General features: G+C 39.1%; 1 protein-coding gene across 1 annotated transcript in view; it reads right to left on the bottom strand.

Moving 5' to 3' along the window:
- Nucleotides 1–12,224, bottom strand: part of SLC44A5 (solute carrier family 44 member 5) — a 174,396-nt gene that overhangs the window by 32,504 nt on the left and 129,668 nt on the right. Inside the window, exon 10 of the mRNA XM_047082343.1 lies at nt 4,032–4,144. Within this exon, the coding sequence (XP_046938299.1) occupies nt 4,032–4,144 (113 nt within the window). The remainder of the gene's footprint in view (nt 1–4,031; nt 4,145–12,224) is intronic.

Raw genomic sequence — 12,224 nt, 5'->3', positions numbered from 1 at the left:
GTTAGGGGTGCCTACCCCTGATGCAGTCAAAAAGCCATGGCTCCCCCAAAACTCAACTACTAAAATCCCAGAGTTGACCAGAAGCCTTACTAATACCATTAGCAGTTAATACTAAATATTAACATTTAGTATTTAGTATGCTATATATACTATGTACTATATTCTTATAATAAAGTAAGCTAGGGAAAATAATATTATGAAGAAAATTGTAAGGAGGGGCACCTGGGTGGCTCAGTGAAGCATCTGACTCTTGATTTTGGCTCCAGTCATGATCTCACGGTCTGTGGTTTCAAGCCATGCATCAGGCTCTGCACTGACAGCCTACTTGGGATTTTCTCTCTCGTTCTCTCTCTGCCCCTCCCCTGCTTGTGTACACATACTTTGTCTCTCTCCCTCAAAATAAATAAGTTAAAAAAAAAGAAAATCATAAGGAAAAGAAAATATGTTTATAGTACTGTATATATATATATGTGTGTGTGTGCGTGTGTGTGTGTATATATATATACAGTATATATATATATACACACACACACACGCACACATATATATATATATATATATATATATACACACACACACACACATATAAAACCTGAGGGCACCTGGGTGGCTCAGTTGGTTGAGCATCTAGCTATTGATTTTGGATCAGGTCATGATCTCACTGTTAGTGACTTCGAGCCCTGCCTCAGGCTCCATGCTGACATTGTGGAGCCTGCTTGGGATTCTCTCCCCCTAACCCTCTGCCCCTCCCCCACTCGTTCTATCTCTCCCTCTCTCTCCCTCTCCCTCTCTCCCTCCCTCTCTCTCTCTCTCTCTCAAAAATAAAGATTTTTTAAAAATTTTCATGTAAGTGTACCCATGCAGTACAAACCCATGGTGCTCAAGTGTCAACTATATTAAGAACAATTATATGCCAACAAATTCAACAACTTAGAAGAAATGCATAAATTCCTAGAAATATACAACCCACCTAGATGGATACATGATGAAACAGAATATCTGAACAGACCAAACTAGTAAGAAAAATGAATCGGTATCAAAAATCTCCCAACAAACAAAAGGCCGGGACCAGATGGTTTCATGGGTAGATTCTACCAAAATTCAAAGAAGAATTAATACCATCTTTCTCAAGCTCCTCTAAAAAATGGAAGTGTAGGAAACATTTCTAAACTCATTTTACAAGGCCAGTATTATTCTGATGCCAAAATCAGACAAGGACACCACAAAAAAATTATAGGCCAATATCCCTGATGAACTTAGGTGCACAAATCCTCAACAAAATATTAGCAAACTGAATTAAACAATACTTTAAAAATATCATATACCATGATCAAGTGGGATTTATTCCAGCGATGCAAAGATAGTTCAGCACCCACAAATCAATAAATGTGATGTGCCACATTAATGAAATTAATGAAAGAAAAGATAAAAATTGTTTGGATCATCTTAATAGATGCAGAAAAAGCACATGACAAAATTCAACATCCATTCCTGTGTAAACCAAGATTGTTTATTGAGGAATTATTATGTGCTAAGCAGCTAAACACTATATGTACATTATTTTAAAAAAAATACTCAGGGTCTGGGGTGCCTGGATGGCTCAGTGGGTTAAGTGTCTGACTTTGGCTCAGGTCATAATCTCATGGCTCATGAGTTCCAGCCCCATGTCAGGCTCTGTGCTGAGAGCCTGGAGACCGCTTCAGATTTGGTGTCTCTCTCTCTCTCTCTCTTCCTGCCCCTCCCCTGCCATGCTCTGTCTCTCTCTCTCAAAAATAAACACTAAAAAAATCTTAAAAAAATTCTCAGAGAGCAAAGGAACAAACCATAAGAGACTATTAAAGACAGAGAACAAACTGAGGTTTGATGGAGGGAGGTGGGTGGGGGATGGGCTAGAAGGGTGATGGATATTAAGGAGGGCATTTGTTATGATGAGCACTGGGTGTTGTATGTAATCGATGAATCACTGAATTCTACTCCTGAAACCAATATTGCACTGTATGTTAGTTAATTCATTAGAATTAAGTAAAAATTTGAAGAAAGAAATACTCAGAGTCCTATTGTGTAGTTGAAGACACAACAAATTAGAGAGACTATGTACTTGTAGAGGGTCACACAGTTAATATGCAATGAACCTGGGATTGTGCCTTTTCAATCTCCAAATTCATGCTTATAACCCCAGTTATATAGTCTCTCCTATGTAACTCTTAACTTGTTCTGGTCAGTAAGAATTGTTCCACTGATGTTCAAGGGCACTTGCCCACAAATAGCCTGGCTTTTTCTCTGCTTAGTATGACACATCCACATTGTTGTTTGCCTTAGTAAATAGGCTATTAGTAGCAAATGGTTGGTTTCCCACGATGTGGAGAAATTCAGTTGTCCAAGATAGTAGCAGAGGTCAGTTATATGTAATATTATACTTCTCAGTCTCGCTAGACATTTCCCCACTCAATGAATGGTTTCAAGCTGATTTGCCACACCATTAATTGCTTAGTTAGCACTACACCTAGGGAGTCAACAGGGAGCTGAAATTGGTTATTTCACCTGCACTTGTGATATATTGACAATCTTTTTCCCTCTTGCCACTGTCAAACTGTCACTACTGCCAAACTCGGATTTTTCTTGCTCCCTAAAACAAGTCAGTGAAATCAATACCAGACTTTATTGTCCTTCCCTTCTTGATGACAATAAAAGTGATTGAATCACATGCCCAGACTCTAGTGGTAGAGGGCAGAGTTTATTTTGAGCGCTAAGTGAAACACACAAAAAAGACTTTTAAACAAAAAGCTTTCTTGGGAGTTTTTGGATTAAGGGGTATCACTTCTTACATTCCTCCACCTGTTTGACCCACCTCTTCACATGCAGCTGCACAGTAGGAGCAGATAAAGAATACCTACAGAGACGTAACAACTGTCTAGAAACCTACTGAGGATAACGAGGAGGACAGTAACAATAAACCAACACATATTGAGTGTTTCCTGTTTTCCAGGTATTGGTCTAAGAGCGTTATATTCATTGTCTCATTTAATCTTCACAATCTTGTAAGATGGAGATACTATTATTGTGCTAAGGTTACGAATAAGGAACTTTATTGGGTCTTACAATCATTAGGAAACTTTTCCAAAGTTCTTTAGTTATAGGTTATGGAGTTGGGATTAGAACTCAGGCTAACCACAGAACTGGGAGATTCAACTGCATTCTTATATGGATATGTGTGAAGTTCTTCTTCGAGTGACAAAAATAAGAATTTTGCTATTTTTTGTGTCTACTACCATAAAACTACATTGTCAATCCAAATGGTATTGTAGGGGAAATCACTTGAATAGAAACATCTCAAATATTCATATATTGACCCAAATATGTATTAGCAGACTAAAAGGAAACTGCCATAAGTGTTATATTGTTCCTTGGGAGAGACTTTAGTGCCTTTTTTGGTGTTCACACTGTACCTGTACTGCTTTTGAGGTGACTGAGTTTTTCATTAGATTTCAACCTTTATATACAGTAACCCTCCACCCAAAGAGTGTAATTCAGAATACTTGACTCTAGAGGGTGATGCCTCATTATGGAGTACGGGCCAATTATTAGAATGTGTGACAGTACCTGTGTTAAAAGTATTGTGTTCGAAGAGAAAAATAGATCACACTTCTGTAACTATGCAGACCTAGCCTATGACCAGACAGAAAATTTAAAGGAATAAAATAAGTTGTCTGAAATATTTTTTATCAGCCTGAAAGGTATTCTTTTTATCTCCTTCTTAATAACTATGAGGCATGAAACCAAAGGTCACTAAGGAAAAAGAGTAGAACATTTTGACAGCACTTTTTTTCAAGATAAAGAAGATAAAAGTTAGAGAAATAATATATGCAAAATATAATTTTTCTCAGTTTAACACTTTAGGGGTAGGGGAGTAAAGAATAATTAAATTCACTGCAAGTAAAATGCTTTCTGGTAACTGATACTGGCCATAAATTGATAATGACAAGAAAAGGACTACTTTGACATTTGGTGATTTTAAAAGGAGTGATACTTACCATAACCTATAATTCCAATCACACCCACCATGAAGACCCAGAAGAGTAATCCAGCTATGTATCTCAGGAGTATCACAAACATCCAACTAAGGAACATGGCGATAATCAGGCCACTAGAGGAAAGAGAAGACAATACATAAAGGAGGCCAAGTGTGCTAAACATAACATAATGTTAACAGCAAGATAACACTTTTTTTTCTATTCAAAATCATTCTCTTTATTTTACCTAGCTATAGAAACATTTATAATATTAAAATGCATAAACAATAGTTCCTATTAAGACTTTTATATGAAACAGTAGGACCATCAGGAACTTCATACCTGAGTCAATCTTTGTGTACCTGGATAAGCTGAAGTCTGGCAGTAACCATTATTCAAGGAAAAAAACAATTCCTCCAATCCACAGTTTTGGCCTATCTGCCACAGCTGCCCATGCCATATTTTTCCCTTCCACACATCTCACTAAGTCATAAAACATATCCGTGATAATTTGTGCTGTTCTGTCTACCTCTTGACTGATGGGAGGAAACCTTATGTAACAGAACTATCTAGAAGCAAGAGAGCAGTCTTAGGGCAGAAAAGAAAAATAATTGCCCTCACATAGTTCCTGAACCCATGATTTTGTAGTCATTATTATGGTGTAATTATCTAATAGTTTGTGATGTCTATCACCAGACATATATTTCAGGTCCCCAGTGATCTATGGGTCATTATATGGAGCCATGATAAGGCCTCTGTCTCTCCTGGGCCATGTGACTTTATCAAGCCATCAGCAGCATGACTATTTTTTTTCTGTTTTAATTTCTTCCTGGAGTTTGAGCTAGTAGAGATGCTTCTCCCCCATCCCACCCATATATCCAGGTTATAGTCATATTGAGTTCCTCTTGTTACTTTACTTTCATTAAACAGAACTCATAAGAGTAGAAATTTGGATGATGCTTCCATTAAGAAGATAACTCTGATGCTCTTTTTAAGTTTCCAAACATAGAAACACAGCTTGGTACATTTATTGAGTTCATTGTCTCTAAGTATTATCTTTTTTTGTTTAAGAATTTTTTTAAATATGATACTGATTGTTAAATTGGTTTCCATACAACACCCAATGCTCATCCCAACAGGTGCCCTCCTCACTCCTCACTGCCCATCACCCACTTTCCCCTCCCTCCCACCATCCATCAACCCTCAGTTTATTCTCAGTTTTTAAGAGTCTCTTATGCTTTGGCTCTCTCCCTCTCTAACTTTTTTTTTCCTTCTCCTCCCCCATGGTCTTCTGTTAAGTTTCTCAGGATCCACATAAGAGTGAAAACATCTGGTATCTGTCTTTCTCTGTATGACTTATTACACTTAGCATCACACTCTCCAGTTCCATCCATGTTGCTACAAAAGGCCATATTTCATTTTTTCTCATTGCCACGTAGTATTCCATTGTGTATATAAACCAAAATTTCTTTATCCATTCATCAGTTGATGGACATTTAGGCTTTTCCATAATGTGGCTATTGTTGAAAGTGCTGCTATAAACATTGGGATACAAGTGCCCCTATGCATCAGTACTCCTGTATCCCTTGGGTAAATTCCTAGCAGTGCTATTGCTGGGTCATAGGGTAGATCTATTTTGAATTTTTTGAGGAACCTCCACACTGTTTTCCAGAGTGGCTGCACCAGTTTGCATTCCCACCAACAGTGCAAGAGGGTTCCTGTTTCTCCACATCCTCTCCAGCATCTATAGTCCCCTGATTAGTTCGTTTTAGCCACTCTCACTGGCATGAGGTGTTATCTCAGTGTGCTTTTGATTTGTATTTCCTTGATGAGGAGTGACATTGAGCATCTTTTCATGTGCCTGTTGGCCATCTGGATGTCTTCTTTAAGAAGTGTCAATTCATGTCTTCTGCCCATTTCTTCACTGGATTATTTGTTTTTCAGGTGTGGAGTTTGGTGACTTCTTTATAGATTTTGGATACTAGCCCTTTGTCTGATATGTCATTTGCAAATAACTTCCCATTCCGTTGGTTGCCTTTTAGTTTTGTTGATTGTTTCCTTTGCAGCGCAGAAGCTTTTTATCTTCATGAGGTCTCAATAGTTCATTTTTGCTTTTAATTCCCTTGCTTTTGGAGATGTGTCAAGTAGGAAACTGCTGTGGCTTAGGTCAGAGAGGATTTTTCCTGCTTTCTCCTCTAGGGTTTTGATGGTTTCCTGTCTCACATTCAGGTCCTTTATCCATTTTGAGTTTATTTTTGTGAATGGTGTAAGAAAGTGGTCTAGTTTCATTCTTCTGTATTTTGCTGCCCAGTTTTCCCAGCACCATTTGTTAAAGAGACTGTCTTTTTTCCATTGGATATTATTTCCTGCTTTGTCAAAGATTAATTGGTCATAATTTTGTGGGTCCAGTTCTGGAGTCTCTTTTCTATTCCATTGGTCTATGTGTCTGTTTTTGTGCCAATACCATGCTGTCTTGATGATGACAGCTTTGTAGTAGAGGCTAAAGTCTGGGATTGTGATGCCTCCTGCTTTGGTCCTCTTCTTCAAAATTACTTTGGCTATTCGGGGTCTTTTGTGGTTCCACACAAATTTTAGGATTGCTTGCTCTAGCTTCGAGAAGAATGCTGGTGCAATTTTGATTGGGATTGCATTGAATGTGCAGATGGCTTTGGGTAGTATTGACATTTTAACAATATTTATTCTTCCAATCCATGAGCACAGAATGCTTTTCCATTTCTTTGTCTCTTCTTCAATTTCCTTCATAAGCTTTCTACAGTTTTCAGCATACAGGTCTTTTACATCTTTGGTTTGGTTTATTCCTAGGTATTTTATGATTCTTGGTGCATTTGTGAATGGGATCCATTTCTTTGTCTTTTTGTTGCTTCATTATTAGCGTATAAGAATGCAACTGATTTCTGTAGATTAATTTTGTGTCCTGCAACTTTGCTGAATTCATGTATCAGTTCTAGCAGACTTTTGGTGGAGTCTATTGGGTTTTCATGTATAGTATCATGTAATCTGCAAAAAGTGAAAGCTTGACTTCATCTTTGCCAATGTTGATGCCTCTGATTTCCTTTCGTTGTCTGATTGCTGATGCTAGCACTTCCAACACTATGTTAAACAACTGCAGTGAGAGTGGACATCCCTGTCGTGGTCCTGATCTCAGGGGAAAAGCTCTATTTTTCCCCATTGAGGATGATATTAGCTGTGGGCTTTTCATAAATGGCTTTTATGATGTTTAAGTATGTTCCTTCCATCCAGACTTTCTCGAGGGTTTTTATTAAGAAAGGATGCTGAATTTTGTCAAATGCTTTTTCTGCACCGATTGACAGGATCATATGGTTCTTATCTTTTCCTTCATTAATGTGATGTATCATATTGATTGATTTGTGAATATTAAACCAGCCCTGCAGCCCAGGAATGAATCCCACTTGATCATGGTGAACAATTCATTTTATATGCTGTTGAATTCGATTTACTAATATCTTGTTGAGAATTTCTGCATCCCTATTCATCAGGGATATTGGCTTGTAGTTCTCTTTTTTTTGCTGGGTCTCTGTCTGGTTTGGGAATCAAAGTAATGCTGGCTTCATAGAATGATTCTGGAAGTTTTCCTTCCCTTTCTATTTTGTGGAACAGCTTGAGAAGGATAAGTATTATCTCTGCTTTAAATGTTTGGTAGAATTCCCCAGGGAAGCCATCTGGTCTTGGACTCTTATTTGTTGGGAGTTTTTTTTTTTAATGTTTTTATTTATTTTTGAGACACAGAGCATGAGACAGAGCATGAGTAGGGGAGGGGAAGAGAGAGAGAGGAAGACACAGAATCCGAAACAGGCTCCAGGCTCCGAGCTGTCAGCACAGAGCCTGACGCAGGGCTCGAACTCATGGACTGTGAGATCATGACCTGAGCTGAAGTCGGACGCTTAACCGACTGAGCCACCCAGGCGCCCCTGTTGGGAGGTTTCTGATAAATGATTCAGTTTCTTCGCTGTTATGGGTCTGTTCAAATTTTCTATTTCTTCCTGTTTGAGATTTGGAAGTGTGTGGGTGCTTAGGAATTTGTCCATTTCTTCCAGGTTGTCCAGTTTGTTGGCATATAATTTTTCATAGTATTCCCTGATAATTGTTTGTATTTCTGAGGGATTGGTTGTAATAATTCCATTTTCATTCATGATTTTATCTATTTTGGTCCTCTCCCTTTTCTTTTTAAGAAGCCTGGCTAGAGATTTATCAATTTTGTTTATTTTTTCAAAAAAACAACTCTTGGTTTCATTGATCTGCTCTACTGTTTTTTTTAGATTCTATATTGTTGTTTTCTGCTGTGATCTTTATTATTTCTCTTCTGCTGGGTTGAGGGTGTCTTTGCTGTTCTGCTTCTATTTCCTTTAGGTATGCTATTAGGTTTCATATTTGGGATTTTTCTTGTTTCTTGAGATAGGCCTGGATTGCAATGTATTTTCCTCTCAGGACTGCCTTTGCTGCATCCCAAAGCATTTGGATTGTTCTATTTTCATTTTCATTTGTTTGCATATTTTTTTCTAATTTTTCTATAATTGCCTGGTTGACCCATTCATTCTTTAGTAGGGTGTTCTTTAACTTCCATGCTTTTGGAGGTTTTCCAGACTTTTTCCTGTGGTTGATTTCAAGTTTCAAGAAAGTATATTCTGTTGCTTTGGGATGCAGAGTTCAAAATATATCTGTCAAGTCCATCTGATCCAGTGTATCATTCAGGGCCCTTATTTCTTTATTGATCCTGTGTCTAGATGATCTACCCATTTTAAGTGGAGTATTAAAGTCCCTTGCAATTATCACATTCTTATCAATAAGGTTGCTTATGTTTGTGATTAATTGTTTTATATATTTGGGGGCTCCCATATTTGGCGTATAGACATTTATAATTATTAGCTCTTCCTGATGGATAGACCCTGTAATTATTATATCATGCCCTTCTTCATCTCTTGTTACAACCTTTAATTTAAAGTCTAGTTTGTCTGATATAAGTATGGCTACTCCAGCTTTCTTTTGACTTCCAGTAGCATGATAGATTGTTCTCCATCCCCTCACTTTCAATCTGAAGGTGTCCTCAGGTCCAAAATGAGTCTCTTGTAGACAACAAATAGATGGGTCTTGTTTTTTTTTATCCATTCTGATACCCTATGTCTTTTGGTTGGAGCATTTAGTCCATTTACATTCAGTGTTATTATGGAAAGATATGGGTTTAGAGTCATTGTGATGTCTCTAGGTTTCATGCTTGTAGTGATGTCTCTGCTACTTTGTGGTCCTTGCAACATTTGACTCACAGAGTTCCCCTTAGGATCTCTTGTAGGGCTAGTTTAGTGGTGATGAATTCCTTCAGTTTTTGTTTGTCTGGGAAAACCTTTATCTCGCTTTCTATTCTGAATGACAGACTTGCTGGATAAAGGACTCTTGGCTGCATATTTTTTTTGTCCATCACATTGAAGATTTCCTGCCATTCCTTTCTGGCCTGCCAAGTTTCAGTATATAGGTCTGCCACTACTCTTATGGGTCTACCTTTGTAATTTAGAGCCTGTTTATCTCTAGCTGCTTCACAATTTTCCCTTTATCCTTGTAATTTGCCAGTTTCATTATGATATGTCGTGCAGAAGATGGATTCAAGTTACATCTGAAGGGAGTTCTCTGTGCCTCTTGCATTTCAATACGTTTTTCCTTCCCCAGATAAGGGAAGTTCTCAGCTATGATTTGTTCAAGTACACCTTCAGCCCCTTTCTCTCTTTCTTCTTCTTCTGGAATTCCTATGATACGGATATTGTTCTGTTTGATTGCATCACTTAGTTCTCTAATTCTCCCCTCATACACCTGGATTTTTTTAATCTTTTTTCAGCTTCCTCTTTTTCCATAATTTTATCTTCTAATTCACCTATTCTCTCCTCTGCCTCTTCCATCTGTGCTATGGCCGCCTCCGTTTTATTTTGCACCTCACTTATATCATTTTTTAATTCCTCATGACTATTTTTTAGTCCCTTGATCTCTGTAGCAATAGATTCTCTGCTGTCCTCTATGCTTCTTTCAAGCCCAGTGATTAGTTTTATGACTATTATTCTAAATTCTTGTTCCATCATATTGCTTAAATCAGTTTTGATCAATTTGTTAGCTGTCGCTACTTTCTGGAGTTTCTTTTGAGGAGAATTCTTCCGTTTCATCATTTTGGGTAGTGCCTGGGGTGGCTCCAAACTGCAGGGCACTTCCCCTGTGCTCTCCGGAGAAACTTGTGTTGGTGGGTGGGGCCACAGTCAGACCCGATGTCTGCCCCCAGCCCACTGCTGGGGCCACAGACTGGTGTGTACCTTATCTTCCCCTCTCCCAGGGGCAGGACTCACTGTGGAGTGGTGTGGCCCCTGTCCGGGCTAATTGCATACTGCCAGGCTTATGGTGCTGCTTCGATGGGATCTGATGCATTAGCTAGGGTGGATCTGCAAGGTGCACAGGGGCAGGAGGGGCAGGCTTAGCTCGCTTTGCCATTGATGGTCCCCTCTGGGAGGGATCCTGCAGCACTGGGAGGGAAGCAGACCCGTGGGAGGCATGGATCCACAGACGCACAGCACTGGGCATTTGCATGGTACAAGCAAGTTCGGTGATGGGAACTGGTTCCCTCTGGAATTTTGGCTGGGGTGTGGGAGAGGCAGATGGTGCCTGCCAGCACCTTTGTTCCCCCGCTGAGCTGAGCTCTGTCTTCCAGGGCTCAACAAGTCTCCCTCCCAGTGTCCTCTCACCCTCCCTGCTCTCTGAGAGCAGAGCTGTTGACTTTTAACATTCCAGATGTTAAGTCCCACTGGCTGTCAGAACTCACACAGTCCAACCCCTCCCCTTTTGCAAGCCAGACTTGGGAGCTCTGCCTTGCAGGGAGAGTTGCTCCTCCACTGTCCCGGCTCCCTCCTGCCAGTCCGTGTGGTGCACACCGCCTCTCCATCCTTCCTACCCTCTTCCGTGGGCCTCTTGTCTATGCTTGGGTCCAGAGAGTCCATTCTTCTAGTCTTCTGGCGGTTTTCTGGGTTATTTAGGCCAATGTGGGTGGAATCTAAGTGATCAGCAGGATGAGGTGAGGCCAGCATCCTCATATGCCACCATCTTCCAAGTATTATCTTTTAAAAAATCTTAATTGTTGTCACTGGATAGATGACAGCATTGTATCAAAGTAACTTCTCAGGTCATATTCTTGCATATTCTTTCTATATACAAGCCATGCCCTTTTAAAATCACAGATACTCGGGGCACCTTGGTGGTTCAGTCGGTTAAGCGTCCAACTTTGGCTCAGGTCATGATCTCACGGTCCATGAATTCAAGCCCCACATTGGGCTCTGTGCCTTGAGCCTGCTTCAGATTCTGTGTCTCTGTCTCTCTGACCCTCCCCTACTCGTGCTCTGTCTCTCAAAAATAAATATCAAAAAAAATTTTAAATAATAGATACTTTAATGCTTAAATATTCAATATGTTTGAAGGATTATTCTATGACCTAGTCCAAGGCAAATATTCAAAAAGGTCAGGGAGAAAAATGAAATATAACTGTCTATTGTGTTTTTAATTCCTTCATAAAATTCTAACTGCATAAACTAAGGGCCAGCACATTAGTCTTTGGCTTTATATTTATGAGATAGATGGAGAGCAAAAGAGTTGGAAATAAAGGGAGTATTTAGGTTCTAGTGGTGTGAGTGGTGTCTACATAGGGTTTCACTGTGTGTTGGGAATGAGGTGAACAGGAAGGTCTGCCATAATGCATACTTTTTTTCAGATAGTAATTGAAAAGCCCAAAATAAAGAAGAAATGTGTAACTTATCTAGTAATATTTGAGTCTGACAATAGAGGAACCAGTTTAACTCCTGTCAAGTATAGACTATACTCTCTGCTATGGAGAGATATTCTGAAATACTGATAAACACTGATGCCAATTATTGTGTTTAAGACAAAGCATTGAAGTGAGTAAACTCTCAAAAAACTATCTAGTTTTACAGCTCTACAAACTAGTCACTAGTATTTTACACACATTACAATTTTGACTTCAGTAAGCACCATATTGTTAAATATCTCTCTCTTATTTTCCTAGTGGTTATATAACTGTTCCTTGAACCCACATTTTTTATGCATCTTCTATGTTCCAAGAACTGCCTGAGGAGTTAGAAAAATGGAGGTGAGTTAGAGTTACCACTGTAAAGAGTTCAGAGTTTATCAGAGAAAAAG

This window comes from Lynx rufus, unplaced genomic scaffold (assembly GCF_022079265.1).
Source record: "Lynx rufus isolate CCGP_SWC_20201006 ecotype Redwood Valley unplaced genomic scaffold, mLynRuf1.p SCAF_2, whole genome shotgun sequence".
In the NCBI taxonomy this organism is placed as follows: Eukaryota; Metazoa; Chordata; class Mammalia; order Carnivora; family Felidae; genus Lynx; species Lynx rufus.
The sequence above is the reverse complement of the archived record's forward strand: the minus strand, read 5'-3'. Positions and strand labels throughout refer to the sequence as shown.